The sequence below is a fragment of the Nicotiana sylvestris genome, chromosome 11, assembly GCF_000393655.2.
Source record: "Nicotiana sylvestris chromosome 11, ASM39365v2, whole genome shotgun sequence".
Classification (NCBI taxonomy): domain Eukaryota; kingdom Viridiplantae; phylum Streptophyta; class Magnoliopsida; order Solanales; family Solanaceae; genus Nicotiana; species Nicotiana sylvestris.
Window position 1 is genome coordinate 11,944,126 of NC_091067.1, and position 20,246 is coordinate 11,964,371.

At 33.3% G+C, this 20,246-nt stretch overlaps 1 protein-coding gene across 1 annotated transcript; it reads left to right on the plus strand.

Annotated features, from left to right (window-relative positions):
* The first annotated feature begins 10,449 nt into the window (after positions 1-10,449).
* On the plus strand, positions 10,450-14,434 carry LOC104212815 (importin subunit alpha-1b-like). The gene is made up of 9 exons (XM_009762167.1): positions 10,450-10,536; positions 10,954-11,055; positions 11,505-11,636; positions 11,731-11,829; positions 12,493-12,653; positions 12,745-12,811; positions 13,660-13,779; positions 14,033-14,187; positions 14,272-14,434. The coding sequence occupies exons 1-9, from the start codon at positions 10,450-10,452 to the stop codon at positions 14,432-14,434; spliced, it is 1,086 nt and encodes a 361-aa protein (XP_009760469.1).
* Positions 14,435-20,246: the final 5,812 nt, after the last annotated feature.

The following is a 20,246-nucleotide window of genomic DNA, read 5'->3' on the forward strand; positions in this document are numbered from 1 at the left end:
TTATCCTATGCATAACTAATGCATAGAAAACAATGGTATTAGCAATGCAATGAGTTTTAATACATGCATTAGCTTAGTTAAAGACAAAATTATCCTTCAAAAGTTATGCTTGATTAAAATATGCTAGTTAGTATATTAATGCAAGTTCAAAATAATCCAAATAGTGAGAAATAAAATTATATCCCTAGTAAATAAATAAATAATTAGCATATTTCCTTTTTTATAAATAAATATTTAATTTTATTTTACAATATAGGTAGACAAATAAAATAATTTTTTTAACTTTTTCATATAAAAACATTTAGAGTGTGGACTAGTTTTGAGGGCATTTTTGTAAACAAACACTCTTTTAGAAATTGTGCAATACTTTAATACATCATACCAAATAATGGATAAGAATTATGTCAGCATAACTAATACTAACATAACTAATGCAAACATAACTAATACCAATATTACTAATACACCATATTCAACATTATTCTTATGCAACCTACCAAACGCACCCTCTGCTTTTTCGGTTGGATAACTAACTACTTTAGAATATAATATTTTAAACAAATTGAGGGACTTTGTCGGCAAGATGAGTGGGGACAGCTCATTATTAGGGGTAAAAAAGGAACAAATTGGAATTTCATGATTTTTTGTGTAAATATAGTATGATATATATATATATATATATATAAATAAAAGAATAGGTAAAGTAGTACTACTAGGTAAGCTAAGCTCGTGCTATGCGTGAGCCTCGTTTCCCGTTCCCTTTTATGTAACAACTTTTTTTATTTGATTTATCAAAAAGAAGTATCTTTTATATTAAAAAATAATTAATTTTAAAATTATCATTTTATTCTTAATGAAATAATTTATAACCACGAACACGTCTATAATATATTTTAGAACACATTAATAAGTTTTTCCTTTTCTCTTCAACAGAGTGCCCAATCTAATACCATCATATGAGTTGGGATAGAAAAAATTATGTATTTTCAATGTGGTCTACATAAAAACAAAATTAAGCTGCACATATTATGTTACAATTACTAATACCACATTACACTTGTTAAGGCTTAATTGATCTGGAAAAAAATTATTTGTATATTTAATTCACAACAAAAATAAGCTAAAAGACTATAATTTACCTAAGGAAATTATTAGGAAGATAAATTTTGATCACCTCATTACCTAAGCTAGAACTTGTCAATCCTCCTTGTAAATTTTTTGATGATATCATCAATTCTCGTTCAAATTTCAATACAGTAGACATGCGGTTTGTTTTTTCTTGCTCGTTTTGTTAATTTTATATATTACAATGTTCGATTTCACATTTTTCAATTAATATCTAATTACATTGAATAGTGATTTTTTTCTTTGTGAAAATAAACATTAAAGTTGGCTAAAAAAATTCAGCTATTATTCTTCAAAAGATTTTATACATCGCTGATAATTTCTCATGTCAAATTACATATCTTATTTACTAAATTTTAAAATTAGAATAAGTAAAGAGACGATTTATTTTTCTTAAAAAAAAGTTCTCTCTCTCTCCTAATTGTGTTTTAAACTCTTGAATTGATTTTTGCAACTGCTTGATATTTTTTTACTTGGATGTGAGGTTGTATTAATTTTCGCTAATTAGAAAATTCTTTTCATCTCTTTTGCATAGATTTGCACATAATTCATAACGTCTTATTGAACTAAACCGGATATTGATTGGCCCATTTTAATTATAAAAATTTGTTTTAAGAAATGTGAAAAGTTTTAACTATACGTTTAATAGTATATTTTGCCAGAAGAATTGTAAATAGTTTACATTTAATAACTTGTACAAAGAAGTAGTGTAAGGTTTGTGAAATAGGTCGTTATCGAAGCTTGCAAGTTACCGAATTTTACATGCAAATTGTTGATTCACAATGTCTAAAGAAAGCTTACATATTAATAATATATTTTAAATCATATATGGAATTTTCATATATAGCAATACCCTATGCACGTTATAGTCAGTGGCCTAGCCACCCTATTCCAAGGGTGGTCAAGCGCACAGTACCCTTTGTCGAAAAATTATATTCGGTATATAAATTATATACTACTTTATATAGTTATATATTATGTTTTGAATACAATTGAGTGAGGCAGTCCAGGAGCCCGCAGTCCAATGGTTCAGTGTGTTCAAAGTGACGTATTATTCACTGTTTCAAAGTTTTGCCCATTTTATTTGCCAAAACTAAACGGAGATCACCATGTATGTTCTATTTGGTTCTTTTTCAATCTAATAAATTTCCTAATAAAATAACTCTTAAGACTTAAAATTTGTATAGAAATAAATAACTAATCTTAAAAGTAATTTTTTTAACTAAAGTTATTTCTTAAATAATTTTTATAATTTAGAGTCAAGCTCTATAAAAATATCTTTAACAAAAGCTCTCTACAAACTACGAGTTCTCCCAACTCTCTTTCCTAACTGGTTTTTAGGTTTACTTTTATTAGTAAAATTTCTAATGTTGTCTTTTTGTTATTTTAAATTTGATTTATACGATTATGGTTCTATTAAAAAGAAATTATTGTCTAGCTAAATGTTATGTAGTTTGATCTAAAAATTTTGGTACACCATTCATTGACAAAATAATTAATTGACTAATTTAAATTGGCTACACGACTGGTTATAGTCTATAATTGTTCCTAAAATTACCTAATTACTCCCTCCGATCCAAAATAAGTGATTTTTTGATTTTTCACACAGATTAAGAAATCTACCTTTTAACATTAATTAATAATGAAATTGACCATATTAACCTTTACTACTCTTCACATAAACACTTGTAACACATACTCCAATACTATTTACTCCAAGGGTAATGTAGGAAAAAATAATTAATTCATTCTTGAAATTTGAAAAAATCACTTATTTTAGATTATAAAAAAAGCCAAAAAATCACTTATTGTGGACCGAAAAAAATATCTGTTATGAAATTTTCAAGAAAAAGCTAAAAGCCAAAATTAACACGTCATAAAAGTAAAGGAGTGGACAGTGCATAATTTCAGAGATGCACGTGCCAATCCTATATATAAACTAGTGAATTCGTCCGCGCTATGCGTGGTTTTAATCGAGATATTAGAGAACTTTTTTTTCAAAGAAATAAATAGACACACATTTATATATTTGAGTAAATTATTTTTATATAGATGAATGAAGTTAGAAATAAATAATATTCTTTCACAATTACAATATAAAAATTTGAATTCACATCGATGTCAGGGGATCACGTAACTAAAATCATGTGATATAAATTAGATAAAAGTGGTCTTGCCATCATACTTTCCATGTCTCCTGCCCTGACATTTGGATTTACAACTTGATTAACCCTCATCCAAGATCATATTTTGATTGGCCTTCAAGACAGTTAAAGAAGGTGCCAATTAAGTAAACCATATTATAAAATTTTATTATAATTGTCAAGGATCATATGATTAAACAACCCCTTTCATCAAATTGTTACTATACATATAGAAGTAGAAAATCTCATAAATTAGACAATAAGCCAATAAACATAATCTTTAGATAAATCAATTAATATATTCAAATATATTGAAATTTATTTACTAATATAATGAGAACGAATTTCACATAAAAATTTGCATTATGAAAAATTAAGTCCACGCAATTATATTTCATCTCAACAGTTGAAAATCAATTCGGACATAGAACACATATATATATTAGACTCATTTCAAGCATGAACTGCATACTTCTTTATTTTTGCCTTTTGAATGTTTTAACGCTTTTCTAAGTACGGTTTCAGAAGTTATTTTTTTTCCTTCTTACTTTATTTTCACTTCTCTCCTCCTTTATTTTATTTGCTTACCTCCAATAAATTTTTAGTCCTGCAAATCAAAGGCTGGTATCATCTGCTCTAAATTATTTGGATAAACCAAAATGTTCGTTGCTTCCTTCATTTCTTGGAATAAATCTACTGAATATCTAAAGACTCCAACCATCACAACAACAACAACAACACAGTATAATCCCATTTAGTGGAGTCTGGGTAAGGTAGTGTGTACGCAGACCTTACCCCTACCCTAGGGTAGAGAGACTGTTTCCAAATAGACCCCCGACATACTTCCCTCCAAGAACTTCCCACCTTGCTCTTGGGGAGACTCGAACTCACAACCTCTCGGTTGGAAGTGGGGGTTGCTTACCATTAGAGCAACTCCAACCATCACAAGAACTCACAAAAAGCTCACTCAAAGAGAAAAGAGAAAGTAGAAGAATTAAAGAACCCAAAAAAGGAATTGAGGAGTCATTCAAATCCGAGAGAGGTAGAGAGTCTGAATTGTTTTTCTTTTGCCTCATTGTTTTTCCTGTGATTAAAGATGCGCAGAAGAATATCCCAAGCGGAAGAGGTACACAAGCGTAAGAGATTTTGAAGGAAAAAAGGGAAAGAAAAGATAGAGAGGAAAAAATAAACGACTTACCAATATGAGTTATAGATCAAAGTGTTGGCATGTAACTATATGAAGATTATCTTGATCGAAGCAATTAATCATGTCAAAAAATGCTGCTAAAAAGGATATTTAGTGTACCGACATTGGAGAAACGCCGGTATGGAAAGAATATGAAACTTTTGTTGTGATTAAAAGGAGAATGAATCGAAGTCAACTTAATCCTCCGCTATCACATTATGGACATTGATTGACAGTAATAAAACTTCAATATATTATCGGTTATCAATTGTCTATGTATTCCCTTAATTAATGAAGAGTTATGACTCTTCGTATAACGTGGCTATTACAACTCTTCGGTGAAAGAACCAATTTGAGGGGAAAAAACAAAAAAAAAAAAAAAGAGAAAAAAGATAAATATGATTTTTGGCCAAAAAGACATGCCATTCACTTTTCTATTTCCCAATTATATATATATATATATATATATATACTAGTAAATCTTCCCGTGCTTGCGCGGTCATGAAAAATTTGAATTTACAAATAGCTTTTTAAAATGTGGTTTAGATGAGAATAATTGATAAATATATCGTTTAAATTTTGTTTAGATGAGAATAAATATGATAAATATGCATACAAATATAATATTGTAAAGCAGATACATCGATATATTAATTAACTTAAAAGGATAGAGGACAAAGGATAATAACATATCTTCTTTGACTATTTGAAAATATACAGGAAAAAATAAAAAGAAAGAAAAGATCTCAATGTACAGATAGTTTCCAAGAAGTTGCAGCAAAAGATACAGAGCCATAAGATAATACAATGTTGTATAAAATTGCTAGCCTTAATACTACTACAATAGTTGGTTCAATTTTTCCTGTATAATTTATTATAATATTTAGTTTCTAATTTTCTTTTTCATGTAATTAACACCCGCATTAACTATATAGAAATTTATGCATAACTTTACGCGGCATAAAAAGTAAAATAAAAATATAAGAATTAGTAATACAAGGATGAAAAAGTAACAAAAATAACCCTTAATATATATATATATATAATAAAGCTAAATAATCTATAGCAAATAATTTCTATATTAAAATTCATATATTACAATCTTGTATTGCCAGTCCCTCAATTATATTCTTTGAATTAATAATCATTGCATTACAACTAAAAATCTTTATACCACTAATCCTTATATAATGCATTATAATCCATATAGTATATATATGCACAACTTGCTTTTTAACTAAGCGATACCTAAGTAATTATTACTACAAAATGAAATTCACAATAAGCGAGGAAAACAAATTGATTAATAAGAAAAACGTGAGGAATTTTAACAGCAAAAAATAAGTTGAGAAACTTGAGAACTTCATATGATCCATCTTATGATTAAAGTCTTATATACATACTTTTCTTAAGCAGTATGTCAGCGTACTTTGGCTTCGCTCCCTGCTTACACTTTTAAAAATATTATGGCCTGGAGACACAAGATGGTAAATTCACTAACAAAGAAGGAATTAGAAGAAATAAGTGAACTAAGCAAATGAAAACTTTGCACAGTGAAGTATAATAATGAATTGAAGAGGAAAAAAATCAATGATATTATCAATAAATTTAAGCGAATTCCTTATTAAAGTTAAAAAGAGAGAGGAAGACAAAACTTATCATATTTTTTACTGCACTCTTTCATTCTTGCCATCAAGAAGACTATCATTCTTGCCATCAAGAAGACTAAGAGGGTGTTTGGCTAACCTTATAAGCGGATCAAAGTGACTTATAAGCACTTTTTAGCTTATCTACGCATTTGGTAAAATTAAAAGTGCTTATAAATTAAGTGCTTATAAGTCAAAAGCCGTAAGTTGGTCTCCCCCAACTTATCAAATTTAAGCTTATAAGCACTTTAGGTTTGACCAAAATATTTACTATTCTAACCCTAAAATAATTCTTTTTAAACAAAACTTTTCGTATACCCAGTTCTTCAGCTGTTTATTATTGATTTCATCATTTTTATCCAAACACATAACTTTTTATTTTTTAAATCAGCTTCAGCACTTAAAAGTATTTTTCCGCACCTAATGCTTATCAGCTGCTTAATTCAGCTAAGCCAAACGGGCTCTAAACCAAGTGCCCTTCATCAGTGTCTATTTCAATTCATTACAAAAGCATTCCATCCGGCTGGTCACAAGAAGACTGCTCAGACTTATATAGTAAAATAAATTGCATGAACTTTAATGATGGAGAGGAAAAGACACGAAAACTTGAAATCAATGGTGAATTTTCAGTCCATCATTAGTATACACAATAAATGACATTATAATAACTTTTACACAATGAGTTTTTATACGGGAGTTACTTTGTGTAAAAGACATTAAATAAGGGAAGGTGTTAACTTATACACAATGCATTTATATGGGAGTTATTTTGTGTAAAAACATCTTAAATAGAGAATGAAAAAAATAACCATATTACTATTAATTATTAATTATTTAAAAGAAGAAGAAAGGCAAAAAATGAGAAAAAAGATAAATGAGATCCTTGGCTTTAGAGAGTGCCAAGTCATCTTTTTCATTCCCTCCCATATATATATATATATGTTAAATGCAAAGGGGATAGGTTTTTGGATTTTATAACAGCAAGATATCTCGGTCAATATGTCACGATCCGGATTTTCCACCCTCGGGGTCGTGATGGCGCCTACTAATAGGATCTAGGCAAGCCAACTTAAATTACCTTCCATTTAACACACATTCTTTTCCATAATTATCAACATGCAATAAAGACAACATAATTAAAATTTCAAGCGGAAGTCTTAACTTATATAAAAACTGAATAGAAATGCGGAAAGTTTAACATAATCCTCTACCCAAGATTGGTGTCACAATGCTCACGAACTTCTAAGATTTACTAAATACAATCGTCTGAAAGAAAATTATAAATTGTTTGTTTCGGTACAAAAGATAACAAACTGAATAAAGAGAGAGAGACTCCGGGCCTGCGGACGTCAGCAAGGCTACCTCAGTGTCTCTGGACTGAAGTCAGCTCCCGATCAAATCCTACTGCTGAGGTCCAAAAGCTGCTCCTGGATCTGTGCAAAAAGATGCACAGAGTGTAGCATCAATACAACCGACCCCATGTGCTGGTAAGTGTCTGGCCTAACCCCGACGAAGTAGTGACGAGGCTAGACAAGACCTACCAAAAACAACTTGTGCAGATATATGCAATAAAAGGAAATATACAAAATTTAAACAGCTAAGAGGGGGGAGCATGCTATGGGGAGCTAACAGTTTCAAATAGAAATCCTCAATAACAAAAAGAAGTAACAAAGCTAGAATGTCAACAAGAATCAAAAGTCAACAATTTGCACGATATCACCCTTCGTGCTTTTACTCTCGTCCTCACCAAAACAATACACGACATCACCCTTCGTGCTTTACACTCTTCCTCACCCAAACAACAATCACAAGGCAAATAGGGTAAGGGAATCTATAACCTCGAAGTAAATCAAATAATAACAAGTAATGAAAGAAACAACATAACTCGGATATCAACAAAGAATCAGAAAGCAACAAATACACGGCATCACCCTTCATGCTTTTACTCTCGTCCTCACCAAAGCAATCACATAAATGAAATATGCACGGCATCACCCTTCGTGCTTTTACTCTCTTTACTCACCATATAATCAATAAAATCGGTACGGAATGGTACATCGTGCGGCACAACATCACCCTTTGTGCTTTACACTCTTTCCTCACAATAGCAAACAATGCACGACATCACCCTTCGTGCTTTATCACTCTTCCTCACCCAAGCAACAATCACAAACAAGGGGCAAGAGAGTAGACAAATAATGATAGAAATCCCGGCAAGGGAATACAAATAAACAGCTAACTCCCGGCAAGGGAGCACAATTAGGCAGTTAAAAACCCGGCAAGGGAACAATATCAATAATCTCAGCATCCCGGCAAGGGAGATAGTCAACAAAGCAACAAGCACCCCGGCAAGGGAGCAATTCAATAATTCTTTCTATTTCTTTCACTTTTACCTCTTATCTCACTTTACCACCTGAACCAACGCTTCAAAGGGGTTCAATCATTTCATATACTTTCACGCTTTATGATATACTCGAGTCAATGCTCCAAGAATGTACAAATCATAATTCTTCCTCAAACTCTTCACAATATATGAAATTTATCAATTTAACAAGGAAGAGGTATCACAAAATCCGAATAAACACAAATAAGACTCACGGTCTATAGATACTCGTCACCATGCCTATACACCGTACTCAACAACTAGCAAATAGAAAACAACACTTTAATCCTATTCCCTCAAGCCAAAGTTAGAACAAACACTTACCTCGGTCCAAAGAATAGCAATCAACCCTCAAATACCGCCTTTCCTTTATAATCCGACTCCGAAACAACGATATCTAGGCATAATTAATTCAAATAATATCAATAAAGACTCGATAACAAAATCCCATAGCTTAGATATGAAGTTCCTAGCATTCTTCCAAAAATACCAAAATTCGACCCCGGGCCCACATGGTCCAAACACGAGGCTCGGACCAAAACCCGATTATCCATAACCTCACGAGTTCAAATATATAATTTATTTTAAGATCCGACCCCAAATTGAGGTTGAATCACTCAAAATTCCCAAAAACCTAACTCTACCCAAAACCCCTAATTTCTACTCTAAATTACATGTTTTAGGCTTAGGAATTCAATAGATATTGATGGAAAATGAAGAAAACGGGTTGAAATTTACTAACCCAAGAAGTATTGGTGAAAGAGAGCTTCAATGGACGCCTAAGGACCTTGGAGAAGAAAGAGTTCGTGTTTTTTTTGAAAATCTCGTAACTACACTGTTCTGGAATTAAAATTTATAACTGGGCAAAATTGCTCTATGCGATCGCGAAGAGAGTCATGCGATCGCATAGGGGAAGGGAAGGTTGGTCTCTGCGATCACGAACCAAGCATTGTGATCGCATAGAAGAAAGGACTTCGCACTTTCAGGTTTGGTTTTATGAACTGCGATCGCGGAAGAAGGATGTGATCGCATTGAATGAATTGTGGCTAAGCTACGCGATCGCGGATGAATCTATGCGATCACATAGAACAAAACTGGGCACCTGGAAGATTACACTATGCAATCGCGATGCTGCCTATGCGATCGCATAGAATTAAATATCAGAACACCAGAACTGCTACTTTCTGCAACTTTTTCTAATGCTAAAACCATCCCGAGACACATCCGAATCACACCCGAGCCCTCGGGGCTCCTAACCAAACATGCACTCTAACTCAAAAACATCCTACAAACTCAACCATGCGATCAAATCGCCAAAATAACATCAAAAACAACGAATCAAGCCTCAAAATCACTAGTTTTTCTTCAAACTTCATAAACTTTCAAATTTAGAGTTTTAAGTCCGAAACACATCAAATGACGTCCAATTTAAACCAAACTTCACAGAAACATCTTAAACTACATATAAGACTTGTACCGGGCACCAGAACCAAAATACGGGCCCGATACCAATGCTTTCTAATTCATTTTTATTTCAAATTTCCAAATAAATTTCAGAAAAATAATTTCTTTTAAAAATTTATTTCTCGGGCTCGGAACCTCGGATATCGATTCCGGGCATACGCCCGAGTCCCATATTTTTTTACGGACCCTCCGGGACCATCAAATCACGGGTCCGGGTCCGTTTACCCAAAATATTGATCAAAGTCAACTTTAACCATTTTAAAGCCATAATTTATCAAATTTCACATAATATAACACATAAGCTTTTCCGGCTACGCGCCCGGACTGTGCACGCAAATTGAGGCAACTAAAGGTGAGGTTTTCAAGGCCTCCGAAGCACGGAAAAAGGGAGAAAATCGGTGATGATCCTTTGGGTCGTCACACAATACAACCAAAAGGTTTAAAAGGAGCTACACTAATTGCTCCGTGCTTTTATTTGCCCTAATTAGGGTTTTTACGAAGATGCCTGTTGGTAAATTAAGAAGTGCTACTGTGGCTGTTAAGATCCGAAAGATCCGAAAGACGAAGCGAGAAACTCCGAAGCGTCCGGTGGACTTTTATTTCCTTTTTCTTTTTCTTGTTTTATCAATTTTTGATTAGTACGAATTGATGTCTTTTGTTCGCTTACATGCTTTGTCTGCAATGTTGAATTTAATAATGAATTATTGGTTTACAGAAGACATCATGGGTGAAGGATGTTTAGTCGGATAATAACGATCGGCAGCTGGCGGGGACCTCACGAGCCCGGAAATTGGTTGATATGAGTATGACTAATCATGATCCAGGATCACGACTCTCGAACTTGGTTGATATCACAAGGAGTCTTCATGCTGGAGAAGTCAGGTCTCATGTTGCTCGATTTGTTGAGTTTCTGAGCAACAAAGATTCTTGGCAGCTCTAGGTAGAGAATTAATTATTAGCTTTTTAACCAACACTTGCTTTATCCTTATGGTTTTGCATTCATAGGTTGAAGCTGCTTGGGTTCTCACCAGTGCTTTTGGTGGCTCCTCGACTCTTGCGATTGACCATTTGTTGGAGCCAATATTTCAAAAACTGTATACCAATCAGGTGTTTTTAGACCCCTACGACATGTTGTATTTTCTTTCCAACTATAGGCTGATATGTGGTTTTCTGAATGGTTGGTTTACTGGAAAGTCTTGAATTAGCAGTTGCTGGTATTTTGTCCGATCATACAATTCTGCAGGGCATAGCAACCAAACAATTCTGAACACTGGTCTCTATCACTATGATGACTAAGCCTGCTCCGGGCTAATTTTTTTATTCAATTTGCCTATCACTTACTTTGCCAATTTTTTTCCACAGATAAGACATTTGATCTTTGCGAAGCTATAACGTTTAGTGTTATTCTTCGATTTGATCAGTTTATAAAGACGCCAGATTGCCGCAACAGCTCAAAGTAGACAGTGATGTGTTATTGATTACATTTCTGCGCCTTCTTTAGCGTCTTGCGGTTCCAGCTTCGCACTTGCTTTATCCTTATGGTTTTACATTCATAGGATGATTCTGCTTGGATTCTCGTACTCATTTTCTCTTTCCACCTCACTTATATATTTGATGTGGTTGAATATGGGATGGTGGAAGTTCTTGTAAAGCTTCTGGACTCTCCAGATGAAAGTCTTTGTGAGAAGGTGTGTTTTATAATTGGAAGAGCCCACCCGGTCCCCCGTCCCCATATGTTGTATAATGATTAGCCGGCTGAATGTATTTTCTTTCCATCTATAGGCTGTGCTGGTAGTGGAAGACATTGTTGCCTGTAATTGTGATTGTGTTCTTAACCATGGTGCTTTGACTCTTAAAGGAGGCAAACAACAATATTTCAATGTAGAGAAAAGCCACGAGGACTTTGTCACTGATTTTTAAAATCAAGTCGGATCTTCCATCTGAATGACCGTTGAAAAGTTCTTACGCCTGCAATTATTTAATTCAAGATATTGTTTTTCCTTAAGCATTCAAAATACCATCACCGTGGGGTGTACCATCTTCCATCACCTTAAAAAAATGATTTACTCAATTTATGTGACACTTTATCGTTCAATTTCTATGCAATTTTCACCACTTTTAAACTATTTGATGTAATGTTTCCTCTATCGAACTAAGTCGTTGCTTAACTTCTTCTTTTACTATCACTAATAGTAATAGATAAGTCAAATTTAACATCTTAAATTCAGGACCTATCAAACATCGTCAAATAAATTGGATTTGAAATTTTTAAAAGAAAAAAATTATTTATTTTTGAAATGAGCAGACAACACTAGCTATATCATGTCTTTCCTCAATATTCCTCCTATATTATTGGAGGTATTGAATGTAAATATCTCTCGATGTGTCAATTTTAAGTGCTTTTCAAGACTCTATTTGTAGCTTGCTCCAAATAGAGAGCCAATTTCATATTGCTAAAAATTGAAATAAATCCTCACAGGTTTGGTAAAAATGAAAGAAAGAACTTATTTGTCTTTACATTACTGATTACTATTCATTTGTCAGGTTACTCTAGCAGTTTGTTCTCTTTTAGAGCTTCTTCGTTCAGATGATGATGAGGTGCTAACAAATGTATGTTGTGCACTTTCTTACTGTATTGGTCTACATGGCATTATCCAACACCACAATAACTGGGATATTTATGACCGGCTGTTTGGACTTCTCCTGTGTGCGAAATGTTTTAGTTTCCTCATTTAACCTACTTTTTTATATCTAACTTATGGTTGAATCTGATATGTACGTCAATTGATGTTTCAGGCACGAGTCTCGTTCAGTAATAATCCCCTTCCTTAAAATACTTGTAAAGATTGTTGATGGAAAAAAGGTACATGGGTCTTAAGGAGCTTTTAGAAACTTTTGTGCTTAAATCCAAACACTTTGATTAATTAACCAATGAAAATAGGACCGAAATAAAACAAAACAAAATAAAATGATTGAAAGGTGAAAACATCATAAACAATATGCATTCAGATGATAATTCAGCAAGTTCCTGAATCAACTTCAAATTTGATCTTTTTATTTTCACTTCATTTCTTGACTTTATAGCATTGAGGGTATGTTAGCTACTGAATTCAGTTTGGGTTCTCTATACATATGACCCATCTACTAGCATGCTACACAGCTATCATTTTTATTTCCTACACAGCTACTCTTAGTTTTTAGTTTTTTTTTTAGTTATTGTAATAGTAGTCAGCAACCTATGTAAATCTACAGTTATCGATAGTGGTTGTCTTAGTGTTGACTTTTCTGTGACAAGACATATGATCAAAATGACTATCAAATCTTGTGCTTAGGATCGACACACCCATACCGCTCCTCCCACCTTTCCAGCTTCATGAAACTTACTCCCATCCACCTATCCCCTTCATGTGGAAAGAAATCCTAGTACCTCCCAGTGGAGACACTCCTGTTACATCTACCACCCCCAAGCTTCCAATGCCTAATTTCGAATAGTCTCCGTAGAACCCACCCATTCATTAAAGCTCCCCGCCAAACAAGATTTTAAACAAAATGAATGGGTGCAACCTGCTACGTGCCATAATTGTTGGATGCGTGCATTATGCAAAGATCGCTAGAATATTTTTCTTCCTTTTTTGTTTTATTAAAATGTAACTGTGTCAGGCATGCATATTGCTTTGTTTTTGACTAACGATAACTAACTTCACCACCCAGTTCAATCCCGCATACCTTGATTGCCTGGTGATGTTGCTTGATAACCACAACGAGGACGCAGATGTGGTCACCAACATTTGCAGCATTATCTATGAGATTATAGAGTGTGGAAATTTAGAGGTATGTCTTCAATATTTAGAAGGACAGCTAAAATATTCAGCTCTTGGGTACATTATCCTCATGCTTTCTAAGGTCTTAACAGATTTTGCAGATCTTGGGGTAGTTGAATTGGTGAATATGAGATTGAAATAGTTGGTTGTAGTATTTGGAATAGAAATGCCCCCCAAATTTTCTCTTTTCTTTTTCTTTTAGTGAGACCTTTCGTTGGATGAAATCATAGTCATTTATTTGAATAGTTTGTAATTGTGAGCAGGCTGTGATTGCGGCTGGATTTATAGAAAGTCTGGTCAATTTGCTTCAAACTCTGAAGGTAGGTGAGTCAGACCCTTATCAAGTAGACAAAATCATTTATGTTGTTGCCGCAACAATTAATATTGTTATTGCCAATGAGAATGATACTCAAATCAAGTATGTAACCTCTTTTTTGGGGTGATGATCTCTCTGACATCACTGATATTTTTACTAAATTTCTCTATATCCTTGTGCTTTTAGCTTTAGGTACTTGGTGGAATCCTCCTGCATAGAGGTTCTGCTTGATGTTATTGCTTCACGCTGTAGTAAAAAATTTATGAGGAACAATGTTGCTATGGTAGAGAAAATCTTGGAGGTTGGGGCAAAATATGTTCAATCTATTGAACTATGCTCGCCGGATTGAAAAGAAGATTGAAAGCATTCAGTTAGCCAATACAAGTGCAGTTCTATTTTGGTGAGTTTTTGCGGAAATTGGATAAGTATCTGGGAATAAGTATGCTGGATCTCAAGTGAATGACATTCTTGGTGTCCTCAAGGAGACAGTGCAGAATCACATGTTGAGTCTTATTTACATGAGAAAACTACTGTGTATGGCCGTTGAAAAAAGTATTAGCCCAAAGTTTTGCACGTAACCCGAAATGTCCAATCTGATAAAACTAATATCAAATTGTAGCCCATCGGATACAACCGACAGGCAAAAGACAAAAGTAAATTTTGGTACTAACTTTTTTATCTTCCCTAGATATTTTTTCTTCCCAATACTAAATTGTTTTCTCTTTCTTACTTTTTTATCTTCCCTAGATATTTTTCCTTCCCAATACCAAATTGTTTTCTCTTTCTTACTTTTTTATCTTCCATAGATATTTTTCCTTCCCAATACCAAATTATTTTCTCTTTCTTAAGTATCGCACTTGACTTTTTACTTTTTCTATATTTTTTTACTTTTTTTCTTAAATTCTTTTAATTCTTAACACCTTTTCCCCCACTTTATTCTTGTTAACAATACTACTAAAAATCTTTGATTGAACATAAAACGTTATTAAAAAAATCAAAATTTTTTCATCAGCTACCAATTATTTTACTATTTTCCCAACAGTAATACCTTATTACATTACAATTAAGTCTTTGATTCAATGGAAAATAATAAAAATCAAGACTTCTTACATCAGCTTTAAAAAATATCAAGTGTTGCTCCATAACCAAACAAAGGAGTGAAGCTTCTTTTTACAATAAACCACACGCCAATCCTTTTTTCCCTTCCCTCCAAAAGGTTTTCTTTCTTAGGAGTTCTAACACATAATTAGTGGTGATTTTCATCTCCTTTCTTTAGTTAATTTCCAAGTTCGACTTGGTCTTTTTCAATCATACAAGTGGAAAAATAATAGTTGAGAAAAGTTCAATCATATATACATGTATAAGGTGTGTGTGCATATATATGTATGTATAAAGTTATATATACAGGATAATTTTAATGAATATAGTTTTGTGGAAAAGTTTTATATATATATATATATATATATATATATATATATATATATATATATATTATTTTGCAATGTATAAATATTGTATCCTAAGTTCGACAGTGTATCCTTAGTGTATATTGAGCCTATCTCGAGTGTGCTTGTGTATCTAAAGTGTATATATTTGTGTACCCCAAGTGTATTTTGTATCGTGAATGTATAATTTGTCTGAACAATGTATTAAAATTGTATATACATGTGTATTTTCTAATATGTAAACATAGTGTATATAAATTATATACACATTTTGTATGTGTAATGTGTGCAAACTGTGTATTTAGAGTGTATCATGTATTTTTGTATAGTGATAATCTTTTTTGTATGTATTTTGTATAGTTACATCTATTTTGTACAGTGACAGTCTATTTTGTATATTTTTTGTATAGTGACAATCTATTTTGTATATTTTTGTATAATGACAATCTATTTTGTACATTTTTTATATAGTGACAATCTATTTTATATATTTTTGTGTATAATGACAGGCTATTTTTGTATATTTTTTGTATAGTGAAAGTCTATTTAGTATATAAATTGCATAAAATTTGTATATAGGGTGTATCATGCATCTTCCAATGTATCCATGATATATCATTAATGTATCCTGAGCACTTTTGTGTATCCAAAGTGTATAGACTGTTCTACAATGTATAAATTTTGTATAATTTAATGTACTAATTTGAATCTTGTTAGTACCATCTTGAAACCCTATGCAAAAAAACAAAACAAAACACCCAAAATGAAAATGAAAAAATATCTGAATTTAGCATTATTATAAGCCTAAAAGGCTAAAAAAACAGACCTGAAGATAACAGTTCGATTAGAAGGTCTGCCATTGGATCCAACAATAGCCTAATAATACCAGAAGCAAAATTGGATCATAAAAACTGATTTTTATTGTTTTAGAAATTCTTTTTAATAAAATTAAGAAAAAAATTGGAACAAAAATGAAGGGATTTTACGAGCTGAAAGTAGGTGGAATGCTTAAGATGGGAATTGGAGGTGAGGGACTTGAGAAGAAGCTGCTTCCATGGCGCTGTTACAGATCTACTCATTTTCGGATTATTTTTTCAAATTCTGAGGAGAATTTTTGTATTTTTGGCTGCTGAAGTAAACTGCAATTTTATTTATTCTCCATTTCCCAACAATTTTGCTTACTATTTTCAGGTTTGACTATGGCGGATGAAAAACATTACCAATGGCGAGGTTTATGACGATGCGCCAGTGGAAATCGCCGTCGACGAAACATTCGATGTTGCGTCGAAAACCTTTGCACTGAAACAGAAGATAGCAGCACTGGAGCAAGAGAAATCCCAGCTTCTTCACGAGAACGATGTGATCAAACGGAGAATCGAGAAACTGAAGAGCTCAATCGAGGAATCACAGAACAAAAATTGGAGTTGCTGAAGAAAAAAGCAGAAAGCAGTACTTTTGGGCTAGCCACTAGAATTATTTTGGACTATAAAATTTGTATTGTAATTTTGGGCTACCGAATATTATAGGTTTGGCCCGAGTGGCTATAAATGATTTTTGCTCTATTTACATTCTGTTATCCAAGTAAATTTACGTACCCTAAAATTCTACGCACACTTTAGTGTGTAATTCAGTTAACTATCTAAGTTTGCTATTGAGAATATGACAAATCTAGTCCAAGAATCTAATATAATTTGCAGCATTGTCTTACATCATTGTCTCCAGGTTGATTGTCATTATTGCATGATTCAGAAATCGGATTTTCTCTCAAAGCAATCACAGCGGTAAGAAAAGAAGCATGCGATAGAACGATTTCCAATTTAAATACAACAAAGGACCAGAATTAGTGTCTACTTCATACCCAAATCACCACTTAAAAACTAAATTTATTAAAGGATTAGACACTAGATGTCAAAAGATTGAACTAAGTACCTTTTAGTGACATCTAAATTGATATGAACAGTTTATGAATGAGTTGCCATTGAAACAAAAAGAAATGGCTAATCATAAGATGTCATATGACACATTCTAAATAGATGATAGTCTCATATTTAAAAGTCCAAATATCTATTTTAAAAAGGACAAATTTGAGAAGTATAAATATCTGGTCGAGTAAGCACATTAAAATGAGAAAATTTAACATGGCAGAATACAAGAAATTTGTATAGCACACCAAATATTAAAAAATAATAAGATTTAGAAGACAATTCAACATGGAATTAATGGTGTTCAAAACGATTTCCATAGTGGGCTTGAGTTATTTAGTTGCAATCACCTGGGCAAGTGCTCCAGAAGCTTTAAGGATATTTTTGTTTTTTTAATAGATAAAGAGCTTACCACCATTTGTTTATCGAACAATTCAACAACTTTTTTTTTAAGTTTCAGCACTTTTATCCGAACAGAAAACTAATCTGTTTATTTATAAAATAAGCTCCAACACATTTTAAGCTAATCCAAACGGGCTCATAGTCATTAACAATTTTCGATGACCTTAAAATTGATTAAAGAGGCAACACAATCATAATATGTCAAGTTGTCTTTCATTCTTCCCATCAAATAATTGGTAGAATATTTCAATATTAAGGAAAACTTGGGACGCAACTACTACAACATCTTCCATCTTCCCCATTTTATTTTTTTTGATAATCTAGAAATCCCGAGGTTAATGGTGCACGGTTCGAAACTTAGTGTAGATAATGAGTCTGCCCCTGTACCTTTCTCCACTTATATATCAGGCTTTTGTCTGTAGCAAGGCTCGAACATATGATATGCGCCTAGCCCACACATCATGTGTTGTGCTCTTACCACTAGACCAAAGCCTTGCTTTTTCTCTTGCATCTCGGAATATGAAACCTATTACATGTTAATCATTTAAGTGACAATCTGCATACTGGATAATTCCAGAAACTTTTATCTGAAGAAACTTAATTCTTTATGCAAACTTTGCTATGAATCCATCGGATACATAAGGTCATTTCTTGAAGATGTTTGCATGGAAAAAGTGTAGTAGGAAGAGGAAAACATAGCCAAAACGAAGCAATTACTAGATACACAGCACAATAAGTCTTCTAGAATGAGCGCTTTTTTTTTTTTTTTGGTTTCCCACCAGGTGTCGGATATCCACATTGGGCCCGACTAAATTCGGATTTGCGCCGAGAAGTCTCACAGTGGAGATAAAACACTCTTTAATAAAGGCGACTCCATACCCAGGTCTCGAATCCGAGACCGATTGAGGATGAAGGAGTTCGGATGTATAACGACTACCATCTGTTCTATATTTTACCTATTTATGGAAATCAAGATGTTAGCTTCTACATTTACTGGATACTAGCAAGATCTATCTCTACTTTTTAATGAAAGATTAGCTACTTCTATTGATCCTTCTGTTGCTAGTGTTAATTGGTCAAAGTTATGGACTATGGATTACTCTGATATTATTCTTCTTATAGAAATTACTAAGTTCCATATGTCACTTGTTAGATATTTTCTTCCAATCCCAGTAAAGGCAATTTGAAATATGAATCAACAATTTTTAAATTGAATCTTTGTGAGCCGTCTCGGTAATTTCTTTCCAGTTATATTTACAGTTTTATATGTTAAGTGCAGTTCGGTAAGCTCCCGTTATGAGTTAGGTCCATGAAAGGGTTAGACTATGCTGGGTCTATTCTGTCAACCTTAGCTTGCATTTCTTACCGAAACTGCTTTCACAACTTGAACTTATGACCTCTGATTCACATGGCGACAACTCTTACATTGCTCCAAGGTTATCATTCTTTGTAAATACATATGGAGTCAGAAAGAGATCTAGTGCCCATATTTGCGCATCTCTTCTTTTCTTTTTCATTTATTTATTATTTTAGGAAGGTTGTGTTAGGCTTGTTAAAGGAAGTGGCTTAAGCTCTCATTCTTACAGCTTTACTCTCCAATTTTGTGGTGGAGATCCTTTGCATTTGAGAGGAGAGATTTATGGGTGATCCAGAACGCCAATAGAATGATATGAACATCAAAAGGAGTTCTCAGGAGGAGAAAATTTCTCCAATAGACTTTCTAGCTCAGATCAACTTACTTGTCATGAGTCGGGAAGTTCAGTCGTTGGAGCCAAAGAAGATGCAGAAGGTTCAGCCGATGAAGAGAGAGCAACTGGAGCTGGAAAAAGACACTGGATGTCCAACCCTTGAAACCAAACAAGACGCGGAAGGTTTAGCCCTTGAAGCGACGGACTACTGGAACTGGATGAAGACAACTTCCTTGTGGATCACTGCGCCGTAAATGATCAAAATGAAAGTGGAGTTAACCAAAAGAGGCTTAACTCCCTGAGTTCTACTTACTTTGAATGTATCAACCAACAACAACAACGACCCAGTATAATCCCATTAGTGGGCTCTGGGGAGGGTAGTGTGTATGCAGACCTTACCTCTACCCAATGGGGTGGAGAGGCCGTTTCCGATAGACCCTCGGCTCAAGAAGTCGAAAAGTTTGAATGAATCAACCACAGAGATGAATTAGCCCGTGATGGCATTGAGAAGCAGTTATCTGTAGGCTCTGACATGTACCAAAGTCTTTTGAATGAAAGCATCATAACAGACACTTTGATGTCTACTGATCATGAGCAGTTTGAGCAATTTCAAAAAAAGATTCCCTCAGGTTTTGACCGTATAAGCTCTATGGATACGTTAACTCTAAGCCTCCTGTTAATCTCAGAAATATGATCAAATCTCC

What these genes read in the sequence shown, in the direction of transcription:
- LOC104212815 (XM_009762167.1), top strand. Translation starts at nt 10,450, where the DNA reads ATGCCTGTTGGTAAATTAAGAAGTGCTACTGTGGCTGTTAAGATCCGA. An exon ending in ATGAAAGTCTTTGTGAGAAG is followed by an intron (nt 11,637 to 11,730) that starts GTGTGTTTTATA and finishes TTCCATCTATAG; the next exon opens with GCTGTGCTGGTAGTGGAAGA. An exon ending in AGATTGTTGATGGAAAAAAG is followed by an intron (nt 12,812 to 13,659) that starts GTACATGGGTCT and finishes TTCACCACCCAG; the next exon opens with TTCAATCCCGCATACCTTGA.